Source organism: Drosophila santomea, chromosome 2L (genome assembly GCF_016746245.2).
Source record: "Drosophila santomea strain STO CAGO 1482 chromosome 2L, Prin_Dsan_1.1, whole genome shotgun sequence".
Classification (NCBI taxonomy): domain Eukaryota; kingdom Metazoa; phylum Arthropoda; class Insecta; order Diptera; family Drosophilidae; genus Drosophila; species Drosophila santomea.
Genome location: NC_053016.2, coordinates 21,146,555 through 21,173,386, shown reverse-complemented (window position 1 = coordinate 21,173,386; position 26,832 = coordinate 21,146,555). Strand labels below are relative to the sequence as shown.

At 39.5% G+C, this 26,832-nt stretch overlaps 1 protein-coding gene across 1 annotated transcript; it reads right to left on the bottom strand.

The window, feature by feature from the left end:
* Positions 1 to 3,820: 3,820 nt before the first annotated feature.
* LOC120453270 (odorant receptor 42a) lies at positions 3,821 to 5,926 on the bottom strand. Its single transcript, XM_039637901.1, has 3 exons — positions 5,033 to 5,926; positions 4,097 to 4,454; positions 3,821 to 4,034 (listed from the first exon to the last, which is right to left on the bottom strand). The coding sequence occupies exons 1-3, from the start codon at positions 5,806 to 5,808 to the stop codon at positions 3,948 to 3,950; spliced, it is 1,221 nt and encodes a 406-aa protein (XP_039493835.1). The 5' UTR covers positions 5,809 to 5,926; the 3' UTR covers positions 3,821 to 3,947.
* Between the last annotated feature and the right edge of the window lie 20,906 nt (positions 5,927 to 26,832).

Below are 26,832 nucleotides of genomic sequence, written 5' to 3'. Positions count from 1 at the left end.
TATCTAATTATTTCAAAGTCATTTTGTGTCATACAGAGTTACATTTTAAGTTGGAATGATCAGGCTCAAAAAGCTTTTGATAATAGCGAAGACAAGTTATACGCTGCTCCTTGTTTCGTTCACCCCAATTATGACGAAACATTTATCCTGCAATGTGATGCTGCACCACATGGGTGCGTTACACCTACAGCATACATGTCTAAGAAGCTGAATAAAGCTCAACGTAACTATACAGTTACATAACTCGAATGAGTGGCAATTAAGAAGTTCATAATGTACATTGACTGCTCATTGTGGGATGGCTAAATGCATAGAGTGTATTGATCAAACATGGTTATCCACGTTCTTGATTATATTCGAAATTGCCAAACGTGTCAGACCACCAAATATCCCAATCGTTCTTTAAAACCGCAAATAAATATGGCGTTCGTCGTATGTTTACCGGTGTATATTCTCCACAATCCAACGGAGCTAAGATAGTTAACCGCTCTATTAAAGCGGCTTTGAGAGCTTACTTTCGCTCCGACCAACGCGAACGGAACGTAATACTCAGTGGCATCATTTGTTCTTTTCGTAACTCGATTCATCAATCCATAAGTATATCGCCTTATCATGTTGTTTTCGGTTAACATATGATAACCCTCGGTAATGACTATAAAATGTTCCGCAAGCTTAATTTACTTGCAGAAGGTGACGTAAAATGTTTAAGGACTATCATATTTCAAAGAATTCGCTTCAACATTGCCAAACATTTAAATAACATTTGTTATTCATTTATGAGACAAACCAAAAGACTCACAACCTCTTAGCAAGACCACGTTCTGTTGAGGCTGGCCAAGAATATGTTAAAAGAAATTTCGTACTAAGTAACTCGCTCCTGTCGGTATCAAGAGTCGAGTCAAAGAAAGGATTGATCAATTGATCAACAGTCAATTTATCTCTTAGAGGACATTAACGGCATAAAAGGAACGACATAAACATAAAAGGAACTTGGTAAATTTTATGCCAAGGACATTGTCAGTCACAGGGACTACAAATCAAATCTGTGCTTGTGGGAGTAGGTTCAGGATGGCAACCCCATATGTGCTATTTGCCACGCCCACTCTAACGCCTACAAACCGCCAAAAACTGTTAATGTTGAATAGTCTCCTTTGCATTTCCAGTATCCGAGTAACGGGTATCAGATAGTCGGGGAACTCGACTATAACGTTCTCTCTTGTTTTATATAAATTTCGCGTTTGTGCGTTGTCCGTAGTGCTGTTTGGTGTTGTTTATGTATGCACATTAAATCCCACAAAAAATGCAAAGTTCTAAGCGAGCAGACAGTGCTTTGTGGTACATTTATCTGCTGCTCGCGAGTTTCGGTTTTGTTTTCTTTGTACAGGGGTTCCAATTGATAAAATTACGGACACAGATATTGTCTCCTTCCGTAAGGTAATCAAGCCTGAGCAGCCAAAAATTACTTGTTTGGCTTTATGATAAAATAGTGCACACTAAGTGCGCTGGGTTAAGCGGCCGAAGAAGTGATGATCTAGCTAAGGGCCCAAATCTAAAATTCGATGATTGTCTCGGAGTGGCAAACGAGAAAAAATCCTTCATTCGCCAAACTAAACGGCTTGATGGGACTTATCAACCGTTTTGGCGTGCCTAGAGGTAGTTATCGTCGATGATCTAGTTTAATAGCAGTTTAATAGCCTTAAGTAATTAGAGAAGTCTCAAAAGCGTAAAAAGGGAGAACGCCCTCCAGCCTCCGGAAGGTGATCACCAGGACTCTATAGCTGATCAGCTGTCGTCTATCGCAAAAAAGCCTCAAATGTTGCTTAGACCGGCAGCAGGCCTTCGGACATACCAAGAGGTATTGCAGACCGAAGTGCACTTGTGTCAAGTGCGGTCATGCAACATTTGACGCTTTTTTGATATAGACAGCTGATCAGCTATAGAGTGTAAGCAAGAGAGAATGCAAAGTCGAGTTATCCGACTATTTGATACCCGTTACCCAAATGGTGGAAGTGCGAAGAAATATTTCAACACTGACCGTTTTTGGTGGTTTTTGGGCGTTAGAGTGGGCGGTGCAAAAAGTTTTTTGGCAAACGAGAGAAATTTACAAGGTTAACAAAAATGTGGAAAATATAAAAACATTTTTGTGCGGTTTGCGGGCGTTAGAGTGGGCGTGGCAGCATAAATCGACAAATCTGAACTCAACTTTCTAGCTTTTATAGGTTCTGAGATCTCGACGTTCATACGGACAGACAAATGGACAGCCGGACGAGCATGGCCAGATCGACCATGGCCAACGAAAGAGACATTAACATGCCAACATGCCAGAAGAAAGTGCAAAATCAAGCATGAGACACCTGAACAAAATAAAAGAACATGTTAACCCATTAGCTCTCATAATGCTGGACTCCACAAATTGCTTACGTCCCATAATTCTGAATCAAACATTTTCAAAGCCCAAGTGGTGGATATTGACAATGGCAGCGGCCGAGAAATCCGCATGAGGTAGAGGCCCCCAGACCACTTAACTTTCAGAATATTGGCACTGCAACAGGCTAAAACGAAGCGTTCAAAAAATGTGCTTACTATGGACTTGCTATTATTATTAAAATATTACAATAATAGAGAAACTAAATTTGCAAAGTTACAAAATACAAAATATGAATACATTGCATATGCGTAAAAACAGCAGACGGGCGAATTAATAGTGGTCAGGGCTCGTATCTATGTATAGTACTTTGCATGCCGATAATAAGGCATATAATTATTATTTTTTTTAACAAATACACGTGGTCCTAAAATTCAGCTGACCTTCTCGTCCAAGCATCCAATTTTACCCTCAAAATAAAAAAGGGTGCTTGTTACTTCGTATGCAATTAGTCGATCTCAGTGGCCTGGAGCTAGAGATTGAAAGCTAACGCAAAATAATGCAACCGAACCTCAGTGGGTTCGGCCGCCTACATGTCGCATCTTGTTTTTATGTCAAATTTAGAAGTCATCGAATTCATTTGATATCAGCACAACTACAAAAAAAAATAAAAGAGAGTATGCTATAGTCCAGTTACCTGACTATCAGATACCTGTAACTCTGATAGTGGAAGTGCGAACCATAAAACTCAAAATTTTTTGAAACTTGCTAAATACTGAAAAAAATTAAAAATTTGGGATGTTATCACAATATGTTTCAAAAGTTTTGGGCGATTTGTGGGCGTTTCGTCTTTGCAGCATTTCTGAAGTTTACATTTTTTTTCAATTAAATGTAAGTTTACAAAACGTCACCCATCCCTATGTCAGCAGATTGTATATTATAAATACTAAATTGACTTTAATCTGTGGGGTTCAAAAATTTTGTACATCACATTTTTATTAAAAAGTACATTTTTGTATTTTATGCACAGTTTTTTTATGCATGTTTTTATGACAAAACAAGAGAGAACGCTATAGTCGAGTTCCCTGACTATCTGATACCCGTTACTCAGCTAGTGGGAGGGCGAAGGAGAGTCTTAAACACTGAAAGTTTTTTGGCGGTTTGTAGACGTTAGAGTGGGCGTGGCAAAAAGTTTTTTGGCAAATCGATAGAAATTTACAAGACTAATACAAAAATGAAAAAATATCAAAACATTTTTCAAAAGTGTGGGCATGGAAGTTTTGGGCGGTTTGTGGGCGTTAGAGTGGGCGTGGCAAAATGAATCAACAAACTTGCGCTGCGTCTATGTCTCTGGAGTCTATATGCTAAGTCTCAACTTTCTAGCTTTTGTAGTTCCTGAGATCTCAGCGTTCATACGGACAAACAGACAGACGGACATGGTCATATCGACTCGGCTATTGATCCTGATCAAGAATATATATACTTTATATGGAAACGATTCCTTCTGCCTGTTACATACTTTTCAACAAATCTAGTATACCCTTTTACTCTACGAGTAACGGGTATAAAAACCCTTATTATATCACTCCTCCATTTCAGATTTTGACAGTTTCTCAGCTATGTTCATTTGCTTTACGAGAGTAAAGACGGAGAACGAAAATTTTGTGACCTGCAAGGAAACCAATTAAAACAGATTCCATAAATACCATCAAAAAGTTCACATTTGCTTACACTAATGTTAGTTCCGACAGATATTGGAAATACGTTCATAGCCATGAAGGTTATCGGCTGCTGCAGTTTCTGCAGAAAGTACATGAGTGTCATTTGGTAACGTTTTTCTCCACCAATCCAGTTTGACTGAAACAGGGAATCCCCCAGCTTGTAGCAGTCTTCCGTGAGATAGTTACACAGTATACAGAAGGGCGTCGTCTCTAGAAGAACGGCTGCCATGAATGAGAGCGCTGCGATGGCTGAACCCAAGTTCGCAAACAGGACAATGTTGATTAAGGTGAAGCCGAGCACCAACCCCACCACCAAGAACTGCACGAAGATGGTACCAGAGATAAGAGGACGCAGGCAGTCAACAAAACTGTAAGGAAATGAGCCAATGTATTAAAAAGGGTTGTAATAATTTAGATTTTCTAAATATTGCTTAAAAAAAATACATTTTTGAAGAGAAAGCTTAGTTTTTTATTCGATATTTCGTTAGACGGTAAAAAAAAAAATGTGTCTTTCTTTATAGGTATACTAGATTCGTTAAAAAGTATGTAACAGGCAGAAGGAAGCGTTTCCGTCCGTCTGTCTGTCCCATGCTGCCACGCCCACTGTAACCCCCACAAACCCTTCAAAACTACGACGCCCACACTTTTAAAAAATGTCTTGATATATTTTCTTTTTTTTGTAAATTTCTATCGATTTGCTAAAAAACTTTTTTCCACGCCCACAAACCGTTTAAAACTTCCACGGCCACACTTTTGAAAAATACGTTGATATTTTCTCTGTTATTTGATTATTTATATAATTCCCACAAAAGGATATAAACTTCGTCTTGTAGATTCTTGCTTCCCTTTTTGCTTAGATTATATTGACCTCAATTTTTATTAATTTTCTGTTTAGTAGAAAAGCTCCTTTTCCCTTTGCATGAAACTTCAGTTGCCAGTCACTCACCGCAGAATAACTTTGTGATCTTGTATGCACTCAACAAGTCGTTCGTATCTCTGCTCCTGGCTCTCAGCAGGGGACGTTCCCAAACGTCGAAGGCGCTTCGCGAAGACCGACATGTGGGCACGCAGGACTAGGACGAAGTTAACTGGGTAGCAATCAACGCATACATCCTGGAAGCAGGCGCCAGCCATGGCGAAGTATTCCAGGCCTGCTTGCAGAGCCAGATGCAAAGTGCTGGATCGCCAGTCCAGAAAAGGGTAGTAATTTTGGTACGGTGGTCTTCCAATAAAGATCGCCGACAGAAACGTATTAATTGCATAAATCATGTAGACAGCCATGAAAAAGAAGAATATACGGTTACTGAGGGAGACAGCGCGATGTACCTGAAGACGCTCTCCGGGCTCTGTGATACGCCTATCCATCTCGTCGAGAATGGCATTAGCCTCGTCAAAGCGCTTAACTAATGCCCACACTATCAGCACTTTTGTAGAGCAGGACCAAGCATTAAAGGCCACCTGCAGCGACGTTAAAAACTCTCCTGGTGAGAACTCTGATAAATGGATGATATAGCCTGTGAGGAAGCCAATGGGCTGATAAAACGTGGAACAGAAGTTCAGTGCGAAAGACCACAGTACGTAGGCCACGAAAAACTTGGCTGGTGGATTGCGGACGCCCATTAAAAAGACGCAGCGCAATAAATACAGGGTCGCGTCTCGGGAGCGAACTGGAGAATCCGAAGATTTGGTGAACAAGGCCGGAAAATACCGTCGCAGACCCATATTGAATGCACTTGAACTTCAATTATTAACTAAAGCGCTGTCTGCAAAGCTCTTTTATAGGGACCCAATGTCGTGATTATAAGTCCATCAGTCGTCATTTAGATAATTCATTGGCGACACATGAAAACTCGTTTGTGGAAATCAATTACCCATGGGGTTATAAAGTTTACTAAAGTCTGCAGTGTATGGATTAAAATACCCTTCTCTCTATTAGCAATTGCAGAGGGTTGATACAATTCAAATGACCTAAAAATTCAAAAAGCATTGGATAACGCTTCACATAAGTGTAAAAGTTTACACTACTCCATTAATAAATAATGATTCCACTACCACGACGAAAAAACAAACAGGCTGCAACCGTTCACAGGGAAAATAATTTAGTTTGCAATTGTGTACCGTTTACTTCTTCAGTAGAAAACTCATGAACCCAACAGTTACAAGAGAGAACGCTATAGTCGAGTTCCCCAACTATCTGATATTCGTTACTCAGCTAGTGGAAGTCCGAAGGAGAGTCTTCAACACTGACAGTTTATGGCGGTTTGTAGGCGTTAGAGTGGGCGTGGCAAACATTTTTTTTGCAAATCGATAGAAAATTACCAGACTTATTAAAATATTGGAAAAATATCAAAACATTTTTCAAAAGTGTGGACGTAGCAGTTTTAGGCGGTTTGTGGGTGTGGCAACCTGGGTCAACAAATTTGCGCTGCGTCTATATCTCTGCCGTCTGCATGCGTAATCACAACTTTCTAGTTCCTGAGACCTCGACGTTCATAGGGACAGACAGTCGGACAGACGGACATGGCCTGATCGATTCCGCTATTGATCCTGTTCAAAAATATATATACTTTATATGGTCGGAAACGCATTCTTCTGCCTGTTACATACTTTTCAAAGAATCTAGTATTCCCTTTTACTCTACGAGTAACGGGTATAAAGTTAAATTTGAAAAAAACAAGAGAGAACGCTATAGTCGAGTTCCCCGACTATCTGATACCCGTTACTCAGCTAGTGGAAGTGCGAAGGAGAGTCTTAAACACTGACAGTTTTTGGCAATTTGTGGGCGTTAGGGTGGGCGTGGAAAAAAGTTTTTTTGCAAATCGATAGAAATTTACAAGACTAATACAAAAATGAAAAAATATCAAAACATTTTTCAAAAGTGTGGGCGTGGCAGCTTTGGGCGGTTTGTGGGCGTGGAAAAATGGTTTTTGGCAAATCGATAGAAATTTAGAAGACCAATACAAAAATGAAAAAATATTAAAACATTTTTCAAAAGTGTGGGCGTGGCAGTTTTGGGCGGTTTGTGGGCGTGGCAACATGAATCGACAAACTTGCGCTGCTTCTTTGTCTTGGGAGTCTGTATGCTTAATCTCAACTTTCTAGCTTTTGTAGTTCCTGAGATCTCGACGACAGACGGACAGACAGACATACGGACAGACGGACATGGGCAGATCGACTCGGCTATTGATCCTGATCAAGAATATATATACTTTACATGGTCGGAAACGCTTCCTTCTGCCTGTTACATACTTTTCAACGAATCTAGTATACCCTTTTACGAGTAACGGGTGTAATAATCAATACTAACATATCAAGCAATTTAAAAGATTCACTGACAAATATGCAGCCTTTTTTTTCAAAATACTTATGCCAACTAATGTAGTTTGATTCGTAAAAACCGCCTAGTTTCGTATCTGAAGAACCGTGAATGATGATGAAAAGTTATAGAGTTGATCCCTCGGAGCAATGAAGAGACACCTGCTTGTTAATTTGGCGCTTATAGTCGTTTAGGCCATCTAATCGCATCACCATATGCAGAATGCGCTGTCAAGCAAAAAAACAAATAAAACGTCCTGGGCATCTACAAAAACCGAAGATAGACAAATATAACAATAAGTAAATAAAAATTTTGTTATTAGTTATATTACCTTCATTTATAGCCGACTTTGCTTCGGCAAGCAGTTGCCTGCTGAGATGGTTTTTTATCTTCCTATCGTAAAAAGGAAACACTTTGCGCTTCAGGTCGTCCCATTTCGAAACCAATGTATATGCTCTTTCTCTGGGCATATTTGTCAGAAGTCGATTTTTACCTGTAAATATTACACAATAATTCATAAATTTATTTAATTTTGAAAATTAAGTAACATTTGGCAACACATTTGTAAAATCTTTATTTTTAACTTATTTTATGATCTTCACACTTCCGTTCGTCTGGCGCCTTCTCGAGAGAGTGCCCGTACTCCTTCGATCGTGCACCGTCGATTATAATATATCGAGTGCCCTTCTTATCGATAGTTACAGTGTTACCTTAGTTTTAACTTATAATATTTACATTATTTACATTCGGCCGACCTGACTACAGATCGACCACGATCTTTATAAGCACGTTTTAACACGCCTCTAAATGGCAGTTGAGTTAACTGGCAATCATCAATATCAACTACTTCGTATCGATCATTATCAAACACACGACTTATCCTATAAGGCCCACGGTACTTAGGGGCAAACTTCTTATTAATTCCTGCAGTAGTATCAACATTTCTGATGGCCACATAATCACCTACTTGATATTCACGAGGAGCTTTATGTTTTCTACTGTATGACTCTTCATTTCTTATCTGTGAATTCTGGATATTAACAGATGCGTTCTCACGGATGCTTACAAGATCTCTAGGTTCATCATTGAATTTATTCTCTAAATACTCAGAAAGCTCATCAACTACAGGTCCCTTTTGTACTACTCCAAACAATAAAACACTAGGCGCTACTTGAGTGCTACTATGTACTGCGTTATTGAAGGCATATTCCACTTTATTAAGTAATTTGTACCAATCGGACTGACTAAGAGGTTCTGCTAATTTCCCTAGCATTGGCGTTAACACCCGGTTTACACGCTCCACCTGGCCATTAGCCTGAGGCGCTCCTGTGGCCACATTTATGTGCTCAATGTCTCGCTCTTGGCAAAAGGTGGTGAACTCAAGTGAAGTAAAACAAGTACCGCGATCCGATATAATCCTAAGGGGTCGACTATAAAAATCAAAGTATTTACTCAACGCATCTCTCGCTTCTCTTGTACTAGTCGTATTAACGGGAAAAAGTTTGACAAACTTGGTAAAAGCATCAATAACAACCAGGAGATGCTTTCTCTTTGAAATGATACTCGGTAAGGGACCTAAATGGTCTATATGAAGTGTATGAAACGGAATACAAGGTTTAGGGATACTATGCAAGGTTCTGCTATGAATAGATCTCGGCACCGAATGCAAAATGCACGAAAGGCAATTTCTAATATGCTCTACTTTAGTTCTCATTTCTGGAAACCAATAGGTCCTTCTTAAATCCTTAACACACTTATCTGCTGCCAAGTGACCTAGTTTTTCGTGAGATTTTCTAATTAGCTGTTCTTCCATACAAGCCGGTGCATACAAACAATAAGAATCGTCCACGTTCTTTCGACATACTAGTCCATCCCTTAACTCAAAGTTACGCACGTTTCCTCTCTCTAGTTTCTCTCTCAAATGAACTATATTTTTATCCCTCATTTGCTCCGTTTGTAGAATTAGGTCTACGTCATCAGGTGTTGCTCCTACAACTCCAACTAACGGTATTGATTTTAGAAAAGCGTCCTCACGAAACTCCAATTTATCATCTCCCCAGGCCTTTTTACTACCGTTCATGTAGTTACTGGCCGCTTTCTCACAATTTATTCCACCATTCTCTTCCTCTTCTTCTTCACGAAGGTTTTCTTCCAAAATAACACGAAGTCTCTCTAAGGGATCTTCACAAAGGTCATCAAGTGGCACCCTGTCAACAAGGTTGTCTCTACGGATTTCTAAAAGGCTTTGAATTATGCTATCTCTACTGTTGTCTATAAGGTTGGTCTCTACGGATGTCTCTACGGTCTCAACAAGCTGGTCTCTACGGTTCTCTAGAAGTTGGTCTCTACGGCTGTCTCTACGGGTTTCCTTAAGGTTTTCTAACAAGTCTTCATTATCGCCAAACTCACTATCTTTTAACAACTTGACAACTTCTATCTGTCTGCTTAAAGCGTCCACATGGGCCATATTTACACCCGGTCTATGCATAATCGAATAATCGTAATTCTCTAACTCAAGGGACCATCTGGCAATCCTAGGATTAATAGCTTTTCTACTAAGAGTTTGCACTAACGAATTACAATCCGTAATTATCTTAAACGGTCTATGCTCAAGGTATACTCTAAACCGACGCAACGCATTTATTATCGCTAGTGTTTCCAGCTCAAAACTATGGTACCGGGATTCTGCCGCAGTGGTTTTACCGGAATAAAACGAAATAGGATGTATTTTTCCATCATCTTGTCGCTGCAATAGTATAGCTCCAAATCCATGGGCACTGGCATCCGTATGGAGCTCGGTTTCTCGACCAGGACTGAAAATGGCTAAAACTGGGGGATTAGCTAAAGCGTTCTTTAAATCTTTAAACGCTTTTAATTGCTCATCATTCAGTGGAAAAGGACCCCCTTTCTTCAACAACTCTGTCAAGGGTTTAGCTATACGCGCAAATGACAGGACGAAACGTCTAAAATACGAAAAGAATCCTAAACAGGAGTGAAGACTATGAACATTCTGCGGCACAGGGAAATTTCTTAAGGCTTCCAAATGCGATTCACTAGGCTTTTTCCCGTATTTACTGACACTGTATCCCAGGAATTCGCATTCCTTCTTCAAAAATACGCATTTCTTCTTGTTTATCTCCAAATTATATTCGCTAATACGATTCAAAAGTTTTCCCAAAATCTCTATGTGCTCATCTACTGTCTTAGTCGCAATAACAATATGGTCCATAAAAATTACTAGGCTCTTCTTTCTTATAAAATCTGAAAACGTTTCTGAAATAAATCGTTGAAACACTGCCGGGCCATTTTTCAATCCAAAAGGCATCCTCAAATACTCATATTGTCCTTGAGGGGTAACAAATGCTGTATACGGCACGGATTTTTCTTCGACCTGTATTTGATGAAACCCGCTCTTAAAGTCAATCACAGAAAAACAACATTTCCCTTCCAAATACTCTAGGCAATGTTCAATAAGGGGCAAAGGAAAATTATCTTTAACGATACGTTTGTTCAAACCACGGTAGTCAACGCACATTCGAATTTCACCAGACTTTTTTTTCACAAGGACCAAAGGTGACTCATAAGGTGAGGAGCTAGGACGTATTACTTTTCTCTTAAGCAAATCATCAATGATTTCCGCTACTTTCTCCCTCTCAAAATAAGACAAACGTCTCGGAGAACAGTAAAACGGAGTGGTATCGGTTAATCTAATAGACATCCGATATCTAGGTGCAGTGTTATAATCGTATTGGATACTGGAATAATGAGATTGAATAATTTTTGTACACCTATTTGCAATTTCCAACCCAAACTCAAAGCCTATCTCAAATGAATCCTCTAATGATGGCTCAATGTCAGCCAAAAATCTCTGCGCATCACTGTCAGTACCCAAAATTTCTACAGAATTTTCATTATCTAAACCAGAGTTGTGATTATGACTTAAATTTATGGGATTATGAATAGCTGTACTTAAATTATTTGTATTGTTCATTTTAGCGGTGAAAAGGGAAGAGTCTTTAGATTTATAAGTATCATTATTGATTTTTTTTATGAACTAATTGAACGTTCATTACCTTCAGTGCGTCTCGACCAATTAATTAATTAATTAATATTTTGTCATCAACTATGTTTAAGAGGATAGAATATGTTTTCGCATAAAACTTAACAGAGGCTTTCAAAATGCCCCAAATCAAAATTTTAGGTCCCCCTAAACCAGAGTACTTCGATTTCTTTGAACTTAAAACAATATTTTTCGGAATTAATGACTTACGAATTAAGCTTACCGGGCTGCCGGTATCAAATAGACTTAAGATAGAAATATATTTTCCCTTTTCACCTCGCAAACCTCAGATCTCGATTTTTTGAATCGCTGCCAAGATCTCTGATCCAGACTTCTCCTCATCCTGCAGCACTGCCGGCCTGGTTGACACCCTCCGCTCGGGGCATTGCTGGTACTTATGATCAACGCTAAAGCACTTGAAACAGGCTTCCTCCGGCCTCTTCGGTTGTTTGCACTCTCTAGCCATGTGTCCCATTTGCCTACAATTGTAGCAACGAATGTTATCGGGCATGGACACACGGACTTGGGGCGTCACCACTTTTGTTTTCTCCGCCGACTTTGAAATTTGGGCCGTCATCTTCTTGAATTTGTCGTAGATCATAATTTTGTTTCGCAACTCCTTCAAAGAACTACAATAAGCCATTGCAGACGCATCTCCGGATTCATCTCCCAAGCCTTTTACGATGAATCGAATAATATCTTCTTGTGCCAACTCTACTTGTCGCGCAATGCCGCACATGGAGAAAAAATACTGGAGAGCACCCTCGTCAGGTAACTTCTTCCTGGCTTCCAGTTGCTTGAACACATCGAATGCAGTAATCTTGAGGTCAAAAACGGCTATCAGCTCTGCTCGCAGACTCGGCCAATCCAAAGCTGCCGTTTCGTTCATAAACACTCTTGCTGATCCAGACAGTAAACGTTTGGCGAAGATAGAACGTTTTTTCTCCGGCACGCAATATATATCCATTATATTCGAAAAGTCGTCGATCCAACGAAGCACAGGGTATCCATTGTCTCCAGAAAACGATTGAATTAGGGCATCCAAATCACTCATATCAATGTTGTCTTCTTGAGCTGATTTATTTTGGCCCAACGCGTTTTTAAATCAGCCACTCGTTTGCGCGCAGCGTACAGCTTTTCAACTTGCTGCAAATGTTGTATTTCTGCCTCGACGTCCGCCATCACTCGATCACGACGCTGCACGTTCGCAGCCGCCACATCAGAACCTTCCAGAATTTCATCATACGCCGCCACTCGAACACGACGCTGCACGTTCGCAGCTGTACTACCAGGAACTTCTCCAGACGCCGCCACTTCGTCACTGCTCGCCAACACACTATCGCCGTCTCTTTCTTGCTCATGTTCAATTTCGCAACTAACACCAGCGTCGCAGCCCGATCTCGAACTTTCGGCTACTTTGGGCGAGGTTTTATCTATATTCAACTCCTCCAGGTTTAGCTTATCCAGTTCCAAATGCTGTAGGTTTGACTCCTCCATGTTCAGCTTCTCCCGTTCGTTTGCTTTCTTATTGTCCATAATGGTTTTCGCCGCTGCACGGAGTTGATATATGGTGGCGTCTTCTTGGAAAAACACGTTCTCTCGCTCTAGAATAACTTTCAGCTCAGGTCTCGTTCTTTTTAATATTTCACTATATTTCATAACAAAAGCGTTCTATTTTATACGGGCCACACTTCCGTTCGTCTGGCGCCTTCTCGAGAGAGTGCCCGTACTCCTTCGATCGTGCACCGTCGATTATAATATATCGAGTGCCCTTCTTATCGATAGTTACAGTGTTACCTTATTTTTAACTTATAATATTTACATTATTTACACATTAAAGTTTTATACATACATACGCATATACATATTTGTGCATGCAGATATGTACGTAGGCCACCGACGCTTAATCCTCGCGGTTTTTTCTTGCTTTTGTGTTGCACTTAGTTAGAAATGTTTTCTCACGTGTTTGTATATGTACATATGTGCATTTGTCACATTTGATTGTTTTTTCTTATACACTTGTTCATATGTTTTCGAAAGCAGGAATCCTCGAGGAATCCCGGGGAATTTTCCATACAAATCGGAGAGGGATTTCCATACAACAGGCGTTCGTGGCGAGGAATTTGAAGTTCCCAAAGAATTCCCGAGGAATTCCTGGGGAATATCGAAAATATCGATCCTTCCGCTGGCTCGCATTACTCCGTCGTCGTTGAAGTATGGTGACAAACCATAAAGTCGGCTACCCTTGGCTGTCTTCAGCTAACGCTTCTCGCTGCTATTGCAGCGCACTCCATCGACGTCTGCCCGTGGTCCTCTCGATCGCAACGTAGTCCACGACATCGTCGGAGCTCGTTTGTAGCTCGAGAATCTGTGTAACGATATAAAGTTCGCCATGACCAGGGCAAGCTCACATTTTATCTTCTCTTCATCAGGCGTCGGAAGATTCCAGTCCTCGCGCGATCTCGGCCAGTTTTCTTCTGATCCTCGTAGGAATGGAGGACCACTTAGCCACCGCGAACCAATGCTCAGGTCCACGCACTCACGTGGCCTTGTTGCGTCATCTGCCACGTTTTTGGCAGACGGAATCCTGTCCATTGGGACGCTTTCTAAGATCTCCGCCACCCGGTATTCGACGAACTGCTTGTATCTCCGATGGGTGCTGCTTATCCATCGCTGCTCTCCACACCGTGCTCCTGCCTGACGGTGTCCATCAGTCTCGTACCCAATACTGCTGTTTGAAGTTCCAGTCGCGGGATTGACATAGTCCTCATCGGAGCGCAGTTCGTCTTCAAGCATATGAAGTGCGCCTGCACATATCCGCTTACATAGGTGGCCCGCCACCTGCTGCGAACGCCGACTGGCTGGAATCCCCAAAGACGTGCAGCTGTAGTATCCGCACTGTCCGGTAACGGCTTATCCCAGCCGACTCCTCTCAAAGCTCCTTAGCAGCTCAAAAACCCAATCACACAGTGGTTGATTTCATAGGCCAAAAATAAAAACACAAAAGTTTGAAATTGGTCACACTTTCTCTAAAAAATACTGCATAAGATAGCATTAACAGTAATTTCGTTTTTGCTCTGTCTCGTTCGTATGCGCTTCGAATAGCGAGAGAAGAGAGACAAAAAAGGCACGTGGAAAAAACAGTGAACGCAACCTAAAAAAATTAAATTTTAATATTAAATCGTGTCTAATCATCGTTAAATAAAATAAATATTGAAAATAAAGGTATGCACTAGAAAACGGAGTATTTCTTATTCATTATGTGTTGTGATAATGTTTTAAAGTTAGTGTTCAACCACTGACCTGCCGAGTGGTGTATTTTTCTATTTACCTCTGTCTTACCTCTTATTGAAACTTTTTTATGTGTTAAATTTGAGCTGCAACTTTCTGACCTATTCGCTTTTTTGTGTGTGTCCAAATTTTGCGTTTGTTTCTTTTCGTGCATATTTTGTGGTTTGTTGTGTTCGTTTGTGCTTTCAAATTTCCATTTCTTAAATTATCTGATCGAGGTCGTCCAAAATTAAGTCCAGCAGAGTGCTCAGAAAGAACGAAGCGGCGACGGATAGCAGACTTAGCAGAACTCGATGAGTCAGCTGCAGATGACTTACGCTGGGCTTACAGCAAACCGAATTCTTCGATTTTTCCAGCAAAGGGATGAGAAGTAGTAACTCTAATAACTAAAGCAAATTTAACAAAACATCAATATGAACTCATCAGAAGCTTCAACAGTAAAATTGATGCTAAACTTTTTCCCTGCTATAATAATATTTTAAAAGAAAAACAGAAAAGCTATCCTGAGCTAATAAGCGTTACGGAATCTGAGATTGAAGTTTCGCTCGCAGTCCAAGTAAGACGATGGGAATACGGTTGTACCAGTCGACGGTATTATGACATTTCAATGCTGCCTTTAGTGTGCGCTGAAAGCGCTCAATGATTCCGTTCGACTGTGGGTGGTATGGTTTGGTTCTGCTTAATTTTACGCCTAGGATGCGCGAAAGCTCTTTGAAGAGACCCGACTGGAACTGACGTCCTTGGTCGGTCGTAATCCTAATCGGGACACCATAATGTGCGATCCAACCGTGATTTCAGTCAATGGTACTACTGCTGGCCATCTGCTGCTATTGGATGGTGGTAGCGGACCAATCAGGTTTATGTTGATGTGCTGGAAACGGGGATCAGGCACATCAAAATTGCTGAGGGCGGCCCTGTTATGTCCTTATACCTTACATCGCTGACACTCGACGCAAGACGACGACTATGAGGCGATGTCCTTGTTGATGCTGGGCCACACAAAGCGTTCAGTGACCAGTTTGGCAGTGGTGCGTTTGCCGGAATAAGCCATACCATGCAGCACGTCGAATACGATTCTGCGCATCGGCGATGGAATGTATGGACGAATACATCATACATCACAATTGTAGTAGGCTAACCCTCTGGTCCCACTAAGATATCGATACTTATACTACACGATAACAATGTTAAACTTATGTTAAGCTGATGTAAATTAGATTAAGCGTCAGTCTGTGCGACAGTGATGCCAATATTTTTCTGAAAAAAAAAGGATAGATTGAAAAAAAAAAACGGGGAAAAAAGGCTGAAAATTAAAAAAAAAAAAGGATGAAAAAACAGGACAGTCTTTTTTTGCTAATTTTTTATTTAGATACCTTTTATTTTAATATTTTTAATGTGTTATCAATGAGGCATTCTACCTCAACGTTAGTTTCATACGTTGCCATTGTGCCAATGCGTTTTTAATACGTTTCGGGCACTTAATAGGTGTGGCAACACAAAATATGTCGATGCAGTCCAAATCTAAATGTAAACAAGAGAGAACGCTATAGTCGAGTTCCCCGACTATCTGATACCCGTTACTCAGCCAGTGGATGTGCGAAGAAGAAATTTCAACACTGACAGTTTTTGGCGGTTTGTGGGCGTTAGAGTGGGCGTGGCAAACAGTTTTTTTGCAAATCGATAGAAATTTACAAGACTAATACAAAAATGAAAAAATATCAAAACATTTTTCAAAAGTGTGGGCGTGGCAGCTTTGGGCGGTATGTAGAGTCCCTGGAGTCTGTATGCTTAATCTCAACTTTCTAGCTTTTGTAGTTCCTGAGATCTCGACGTTCATACGGACAGACAGACGGACGGACAGGCGGACATGGCCAAATCGACTCGGCTATTGATCCTGATCAAGAATATATATACTTTATATGGTCGGAAACGCTTCCTTTTGCCTGTTAGATACTTTTCAACGAATCTAGTATACCCTTTTACTCTACGAGTAACGGGTATAATTAGATGTAAATATGTACATATATATAAACAAGAGAGAACGCTATAGTCGAGTTCCCCGACTATCTGATACCCGTTACTCAGCTAGTGTAAGTGCGAAGGACAGTTTTTGGCGGTTTGTGGGCGTTAGAGTGGGCGTGGCCAAAAGTTTTTTGGCAAATAGATAGAAATTTACAAGACTAATACAAAAATGAAAAAATATCAAAACATTTTTCAAAAGTGTGGGCGTGGCAGCTTTGGGCGGCTTGTGGGCGTTAGAGTGGGCGTGGCCAAAAGTTTTTTAGCAAATAGATAGAAATTTACAAGACTAATACAAATATGAAAAAATATCGAAACATTTTTCAAAAGTGTGGGCGTGGCAGTTTTGGGCGGTTTGTGGGCGTTAGAGTGGGCGTGGCAAAAAGTTTTTTTGCAAATCGATAGAAATTTACAAGACCAATACAAAAATGAAAAAATATTAAAACATTTTTCAAAAATGTGGGCGTGGCAGTTTTGGGCGGTTTGTGGGCGTTAGAGTGGGCGTGGCAACCTGAATCGACAAACTTGCGCTGCGTCTATGTCCCTGGAGTCTGTATACTTAATCTCAACTTTCTAGCTTTTGTAGTTCCTGAGATCTCGACGTTCATACGGACAGACGGACAGACGGACAGACGGACAGACAGACGGACGGACAGACGGACATGGCCAGATCGACTCGGCTACTGATCCTGATCAAGAATATATATACTTTATATGGTCGGAAACGCTTCCTTCTGCCTGTTACATACTTTTCAACGAATCTAGTATACCCTTTTACTCTACGAGTAACGGGTATAAAAATGGATTTAAATTTAAAACTATATAATTACCTGACTGCTAAAATGGCATTTAGCGTTTCATCGTGTAGCCGGTTTCTGGTTTTTGTTTTTACCAAATTAACTTGGCTAAGTACTCTCTCCACTTCAGCATTCGACCCGGGCAATGATAGTACGGTCAGAGCGAATTCCACCAGTTCAAAAAAAGGGTTATTGCCACCACTGTCCCTATTTTTGGCAACTTCTGACCAAAATTTCATGGTACTTTCAGCATTAACCCATTTCGTCTGATGGATGCTTGAATATTGGGCAATTACTTTACTTCTCTTTTCGCAATCTTTTTGAAGCAGTTCCAATATTGGCAAAATGTTGTCTTTTTTTGGTCGCAGCACACGATTTACTGAAAATGAATTCACCTTCTTTAAAATGGCATATAATTGAGATAACCTTTGTTTTAATTGATTGATCAGCGCAATCACGAAATCGGTACAACAAATACGAATGGCCTTTTCGGTAGCACCATCGATTTGTTTCAGTTTAATTTGGGATTCAAATTCGTATCCAAGATACAAGTCCCTTTGAACATATTGCTCAAAATCGTACTCAAAAACGTCAACCTCAACGCTGGGTGGAATAATTTTTGTTTTGAGGCAATTAGTGCTCAAAATCAAATCCTCCAGTAATTTGGTTGGGTCTACATCTTTGCTCTGGAAATTTTTGTTAATCCTTTGCATCTTCTCTAGCATCGGTTTTAAAAAGACCAAATACAAATAATTTTTTTCGTCGTATAGACTGCTCAATATCTTCGCTTTGTGGCACTTTTTCTCCAGCGCTGTGATACGTTTGACTGCATTTTCAATGGATAGCCACCTGGTGTCAGCGACTCTGGTTATTTTAAGCGGAGCCTTTGTATAAAATATAAAATTTTCGAGGATATTAGTATTTACAGACATACAGCTGCGAAAAAAAAAATAGCACCACTTGCCCAGTAAAACTTTGAATAAAGGTATGAACAATTCAAATTTTTTTTTTTCATTTTTGGATGGGAAAAATATCTAGCATTATGCGAAAAATCAGTATTTGGTCCTATCGGTACCTCAACCTTAATTTATTTGATCGATAACAAAAAAAGGTATGGTGGTGCTATTATTTTTTTCGCAACTGTATATGTATATATTTCGTTTTATCACACATTTATTACAAACGACTAGGACAAGTATAACAAGTAAATTTTACTTAGATTATTTTAGTATAGTTATTATTACAACAGACACAACACAATTCCATTAAATATGTGAGAACATATAAAGACGTTGGATAAATACTTACACTACCTCATCATTATTAATGCATTTATATAATTTCTTATAAGCAATTTGCCTACTTGAACTTTTTGAAAACCAAAAATACGTTTCACTTATAACAAACTCAAGAGCTTCTGGCAAAACCTGCTTGCAGCATTAACCGCCAGTTGCACTGAGTGGCACACACATTTAACTAGGACCAAGGACGGAACGGACTTCTTAAGCTCGGTAAAAACGCTTATTTTGCTACCCACCATAACGCTCGCGTTATCAGTCCCAATTCCAATCAAATTGGATACTGGGATTTTCCGCTGGGAAAGCTCATTTAGAAGGGCTTCTGTGATGGTCTTAGAGTCCCCACTGTTGATCGGTATGAGGGACAGAAGCGTCGAAACAATTTCTCTAGATTTCCGGGTTGGGGATGAAGCAGTAAAAAACAGGACAGATCTGTCCGGAAAAGGGCTGAATTGGCATCACTGCTGTGCTAGTGAGCGAAATAAAGAAGATCTACAAGGAACGTGCTAATACCTTCCACAAATTCAGAAGTGGTCAAACCAGCAAAATGAACCAGGTCGATCTCAGGAAATTTACAGTAACCCAATTAAAAAGATGGCTTTTAGCGTCTAGGGCAAATACCGCCCGAACAACGAGGCCAAGTACCAGAGGAGGAAGCCAGCCAGAATGCTTGAGATCAGCCTGACGCCGATCCTGAAATTATAACACAATCGTCGCAGGAAGGCATTTCCGATAATGTTTCAGATCACAACGAACTTCTTGGACTCATCGCGCAACTGAAGGCTGCGCTTATTACGCATAGACGCTTAAGGCTGCAAACATAGTGCGCGCTGAGACGAAGACGAAGATGAAGACGAAGCTGAAGACGAATTGCTTGCGTTGCGAGTAAGCTAATAGGTTGCATAGTGCAAGATGAATTGGATGCGCTTTTGTTGTGTTAGTCGCAATGGATTTCTCATCGAATGATGATCTGCTAATTGAGCAGAGTTTATTTTTTTAAATTAAAATTTAAAAAAGCAAATAAAAAAATTCATCCCATTAATTTGGGAAGAAAAGCATTTGGCGAATTTCATCATTTGTTTGATGAGCTGCGCTAAGATGAGAAAAAATTTGTGGAGTACACCAGAATGAAAATGAGCACGTTTGATTATATTTAAAAAAAAATTGAACCATTAATCATTAAAAATGGGACCCAATTATGCCTGCTGAAAGGCTAATTGTGACGTTAAAGTAAACCAACGGTAAAATAGCAACGATTCGTCTTCAAAATCAGTACAGCAGCGTTTGAAGCTGATTGCTTGCGTTTCGTCTTCATCTTCGTCTTCGTCTCAGCACGCACTATGCTTGCGGGCGAGCGAATTCATATGATTTGTTCTGCACTGTTTTTCGTCTTCAGCTTCGTCTTCATCTTCGTCTTCGTCTCAGCACGCACTATGCTTGCGGGCGAGCGAATTCATATGATTTGTTCTGCACTGTTTTTCGTCTTCAGCTTCGTCTTCATCTTCGTCTTCGTCTCAGCGCGCACTATGTTTGCAGCTTAAGAGACACGCACCGCCACACAAATACAAAAGAGCAGATAGTTGGCAACAGTGACGATTTAGTCATTCCTACGAACCCAATTGGAAATTTACCAGGTGGCAACGTTGACAATGAGAATGCTATCGGAAACGCAGTAGGTGGCAACCAGGAAGAAAGATCATTTGCCAGGGCTGGATCAGCAGTTTCAATATCTTATGCCAAAAAAGCTGCAATCGACTTCGAAGGAAACATTGGTGCACGCAACTGGGTGGAACACCTTAAAAACGGAGGCCAGATCTACAACCTAAATGATGACTGCCTACGGATGTTGTTCGTTACCAAAATGAGAGGTAACGTTGGCTGCACGCCAACCCAACACGAATGCCAGCTTCTTTTGAGAGGCTGCGTGAGCAACTGATCTTACCATTTGGAGAAACAGCGTCCAAATCAGAGCTTCGTCGGAAATTTGAGCAACGAAAATGGCAAAGGAACGAGCGTTTTACCATGTATTTCGAGAAAAAAAGAATGATGTCCCAAACCGTCAACATGGACATGGAGGAACTATTCGAAACCCTCATCGAGGGAGTCCCATCGGCGAGCTTGCGAGATCAAGCCCGCATCCAAAGGTTCGCCAATTCGGAGAAGATGCTACTAACATTTACCAATGTACGGCTTCCGCAACAAGGAGGAGCCTACGCACCAAAACCAAAAATTTTCTTTGATTATTTCACTGATTTACCCATTATTGCAGAGTGTATCATAGATTCGGGGAGTGCGATATCTTTCATTAAGCAATCAAGAATTCCATTTGAAGTTACATTACAAGCAGTTAACCAAGTGTATTACGGGCTAAAGTTACATTACAAGCAGTTAACCAAGGCTAAACAAGAGCCAACTTTAAATATTCGGAAAAACGTTATGTTTCATTCTATTGGAAATGGAGGAGTAAAACGCGAGGCGATTTAGTTAAAGTTTAATAATTGTTTTATTTGACATAAGCGTGACAGCGTTGTGAGTCGTTCGGAAGTTAGCACAAGAAGAAGGCTAAAGTTACATTACAAGCAGTTAACCAAGGCTAAACAAGAGCCAACTTTAAATATTCGGAAAAACGTTATGTTTCATTCTATTGGAAATGGAGGAGTAAAACGCGAGGCGATTTAGTTAAAGTTTAATAATTGTTTTATTTGACATAAGCGTGACAGCGTTGTGAGTCGTTCGGAAGTTAGCACAAGAAGAAGGAAGTTCTCAGAAAAACAAAAAGAATAGATTCATATCAGTGTTACCAAATTTCAGTATATGGTTGTTGCCAAATTAACATACATAATATTTTTAGTATTTCAATACTCCTTCTCAACAACATATTCAAAAACAATTCATTTCAGTTATACATTTTAAATGCTTGTTTTTCTGTAGGTTTTTGTTAATATATCTGATAACATGTCATTTGTACATATATATTTTACATCAATTTCCTTTTTGGAATAAAGTTCCCTAACATAGTGGTACTTTATGTCGATATGCTTACTTCTATTATGTAATACTGGATTCTTAGCTAAACATAAAGCACTCTGATTATCGCAAAAAATTAAAATTGAGTGATCTATCAAAAAACATATTTCCTTCAGAAACTTTTTTATAAATACTGCTTCTCTTGCTGCAATGGACAATGCAACATATTCGGCCTCCGTGCTGGATAATGCCACCAGACTTTGCTTCTTGGACTCCCAGGATATTGGACCAGCTGCGTTTATGAAGACATATCCACTGTAGGATTTACGATCCGATGTGTCATTTGCCCAATCTGCGTCGACGTAGCCGTGAATCGGTTTACCTGTTGATTGATAATGTAGCTTTAAGTTTGAGGTGCCCTTCAAATACCTTAGTATACGCTTGGCAGCGACTTCATGCTCCTTATGTGGGTTCACATTTCTTTGAGCCAATTTTGCAACTGAATGCATTATATCTGGCCTGGTTGTAATTGCCAAATACATTAGTGATCCTATAAGTGATTGGTAGTCCTTTTCGTTAACAGGCTTGCAGTTAGGATCAGTACACTTAACTTGGAAATTTGCCTCCAAAGGCGTTGCTACCGATTTGTAGTCTAACATACCCCAGGTGTGTAGCATACTCTCGATATATAATATGTCTTGTGACCTATGGATATGGATCCAGTTTCACCTTCTCGCTCAACTTCGATGCCCAAGAAATGATTAAGCTGACCGCTATCTACTACTTTAAACTCATTGCCAATTGACTCTTTTATACCAATCAAATCATTTTTACATGAGCTTGCAATAAGAAGATCGTCGACATACACTGCAATTATATTAATATTGTCCTTCTCATTGCGTGTGTACACACACGGCTCGCTGGCGCAGGGAACAAAGTGCAGTTTTTGCAAGACTTTATTGAGCTTGGCGTTCCACTCTCTACCGCTCTGTTTTAGCCCGTAAAGTGACTTCTTTAGTCTCAAAACTTTTCCATGATGCTTATCATCAAATCCATCGGGTTGCTTCATATAGACTTCTTCGCTCAATTCGCTATTTAAGTAAGCTGTCGATACATCCATCTGATGTAGAAATAAGTTATGCTCAACAGCCAGAGATATAATAAGTCTTACCGACGAATATCTGACAACTGGTGAAAACGTTTCAAAAAAGTCGATACCATATTGTTGTGCACATCCTTTAGCCACCAACCTCGATTTAAATCGCATTACATTGCCATCCTTATCTCCTTTGATGCCAAAAACCCACTTACTACCGATGGCTTTTTTACCTTCTGGTAAGTCCTGTAGCTCCCATGTCTGATTAGCTTCGAGGGCGCCAATCTCCTTCTGAATTGATGCTACCCACTCTTGACTCATTTCAGACTGTGTCGCTTCAGCAAACGTAATAGGTACCTTGACATCTTGAACCTTCATCATGTTCAACAAGTTGTATTGTTTTCGTGGGCGCCCGGGTTTTCCAGTTTTTATCTTCTTAGGACGACCAGGACCACGAATTTCCCGTTCTTCGCTATCATCGCGCTTTGCACTCTCGTAAACATCAGAACTATCAGCTTCACTAACATCGTTGTCAATTTGCTCTTCCTCGAGCACCTCTGCACCTTCTTTGTTGTTGTCCACTGCCAAAATCTGCGAACAATCAACTCCAATTTCGTCAATAAGTGCCGTCTAGCTCAAAGAAGCTGGGTCCGCAAAAATCGAATTTTTGAAATTTGAAAGTTGGAATCGTTTGCCCATGTTTGCCCACCAATTAGTTTTTTTTGCCCACGTCCAGTTTTCGAGATATGAAATTTCGAAAAATTTCGAAAATTTTCGAACTTCAAAAAGTTGTCTTTTTTGAACTTTTTTTTTTTTAAATCGCAATAACTTCGTTTGCCCACGTTTGCCCACCCTTTAGAATTTTGAAAAAACTTTTAGTTTAGAAAATATAAGCACTTAAGGAATTAGGCATTTTCCATACCTCAAAACTAAAAATTTTCAAACAAAATCGTTTGCCCACCCTCTAAAAATGCTTTTTATCGTTTGCCCACCCTTTAAAAATTGTTTTTTTCGTTTGCCCACCCTTAAAAAAAAATATTTTCGTTTGCCCACCTCTTAAAACTAAATATTTTAAAACAAAATCGTTTGCCCACCCCCTAAAATTGCTTTTTATCGTTTGCCCACCCTTTAAAAATTGTTTTTTTCGTTTGCCCACCCTTAAAAAAAAATAAAAACGTTTGCCCACCTCTTAAAACTAAATATTTTAAAACAAAATCGTTTGCCCACCCCCTAAAATTGCTTTTTATCGTTTGCCCACCCTTTAAAAATTGTTTTTTTTCGTTTGCCCACCCTTAAAAAAAAATAAAAATGTTTGCCCACCTCCTAAAACTAAATATTTTAAAACAAAATCGTTTGCCCACCCCCTAAAATTGCTTTTTATCGTTTGCCCACCCTTTAAAAATTGTTTTTTTCGTTTGCCCACCCTTAAAAAAAATATTTTCGTTTGCCCACCTCTTAAAACTAAATATTTTAAAACAAAATCGTTTGCCCACCCCCTAAAATTGCTTTTTATCGTTTGCCCACCCTTTAAAAATTGTTTTTTTCGTTTGCCCACCCTTAAAAAAAAATAAAAACGTTTGCCCACCTCCTAAAACTAAATATTTTAAAACAAAATCGTTTGCCCACCCCCTAAAATTGCTTTTTATCGTTTGCCCACCCTTTAAAAATTGTTTTTTTCGTTTGCCCACCCTTAAAAAAAAATAAAAACGTTTGCCCACCTCTTAAAACTAAATATTTTAAAACAAAATCGTTTGCCCACCCCCTAAAATTGCTTTTTATCGTTTGCCCACCCTTTAAAAATTGTTTTTTTCGTTTGCCCACCCTTAAAAAAAAATATTTTCGTTTGCCCACCTCTTAAAACTAAATATTTTAAAACAAAATCGTTTGCCCACCCCCTAAAATTGCTTTTTATCGTTTGCCCACCCTTTAAAAATTGTTTTTTTCGTTTGCCCACCCTTAAAAAAAAATAAAAACGTTTGCCCACCTCTTAAAACTAAATATTTTAAAACCATTAAAAAAAATATTTTCAAACAAAATTTAAATAAATCTCATAATTTAGGCAAAATACTCTCTCTTTCTCTTTCTTACTCCCAAGAAACGAATAAAGACCGGAGGTGTATTTGCATAGAACCAACACATGCATATAAATAAAACACACATACACATTTTCGGTTCTGCTATCTGCACTGAAAAAATAAAGTTGAATAAAAAATGAAAATACATATTTTTAATGCTTATGAAAACTCCAAATTATGTTGGATAAGAATATGGTAAAGCAAACACAATTGTCATTGTTTTTTCTGGATTGTATGTATGTAAACCAATTTGCTAGCAACGAAACGTACGACTGATTTTTAGCTATGTAGCTTTTCAGTCGGACAGCGAAGTAACTGTTACGCATATGAAATTGTTGTTGCTCAGCATAAGGAACTAGTGAAGAATAAGCAGAATACACAATAATGTTTTTGTAATATGTACGTATGTATGCATTGTCAATGCGGCAAGTACCACGTGTGCGTGTGAATTGGCGCCACAGCTTACTGAAAGTAATTATACCCGTTACTCGTAGAGTAAAAGGGTATACTAGATTCGTTGAAAAGTATGTAACAGGCAGAAGGAAGCGTTTCCGACCATATAAAGTATATATATTCTTGATCAGGACCAATAGCCGAGTCGATATGACCATGTCCGTCTGTCCGTCTGTCCGTCCGTCCGTCTGTCCGTCCGTCTGTCCGTCCGTATGAACGCTGTGATCTCAGGAACTACAAAAGCTAGAAAGTTGAGATTAAGCATACAGACTCCAGAGACATAGAAGCAGCGCAAGTTTGTCGATTCATGTTGCCACGCCCACTCTAACGCCCACAAACCGCCCAAAACTGCCACGCCCACACTTTTGAAAAATGTTTTGATATTTTTTCATTTTTGTATTAGTCTTCTAAATTTCTATCGATTTGCCAAAAAACTTTCTGCCACGCCCACTATAACGCCCACAAACCGCCCAAAGCTGCTACGCCCACACTTTTGAAAAATGTTTTGATATTTTTTCATTTTTGTATTAGTCTTGTAAATTTCTACCGATTTGCCAAAAAACTTTCTGCCACGCCCACTATAACGCCTACAAACCGCCAAAAACTGTGTTTAAGACTCTCCTTCTCCCTTCCACTAGCTGAGTAACGGGTATCAGATAGTCGGGGAACTCGACTATAGCGTTCTCTCTTGTTTTATATGTACCAGAAAAAAAATAATTGTGTTTGCTTTACCATATTTCATTTTTTATTCAATTTGATTTTTTCAGTGCAGAACCGAAAATGTGTATTTGTGTTTTATTTATATGCATGTGTTGGTTCTATGCAAATACACCTCCGGTCTTTATTCGTTTCTTGGGAGTAAGAAAGAGAAAGAGAGAGTATTTTGCCTAAATTATGAGATTTATTTAAATTTTGTTTGAAAATATTTTTTTTAATGGTTTTAAAATATTTAGTTTTAAGAGGTGGGCAAACGTTTTTATTTTTTTTTAAGGGTGGGCACACGAAAAAAACAATTTTTAAAGGGTGGGCAAACGATAAAAAGCAATTTTAGGGGGTGGGCAAACGATTTTGTTTTAAAATATTTAGTTTTAGGAGGTGGGCAAACGTTTTTATTTTTTTTTAAGGGTGGGCAAACGAAAAAAACAATTTTTAAAGGGTGGGCAAACGATAAAAAGCAATTTTAGGGGGTGGGCAAACGATTTTGTTTTAAAATATTTAGTTTTAGGAGGTGGGCAAACGTTTTTATTTTTTTTTAAGGGTGGGCAAACGAAAAAAACAATTTTTAAAGGGTGGGCAAACGATAAAAAGCAATTTTAGGGGGTGGGCAAACGATTTTGTTTTAAAATATTTAGTTTTAAGAGGTGGGCAAACGAA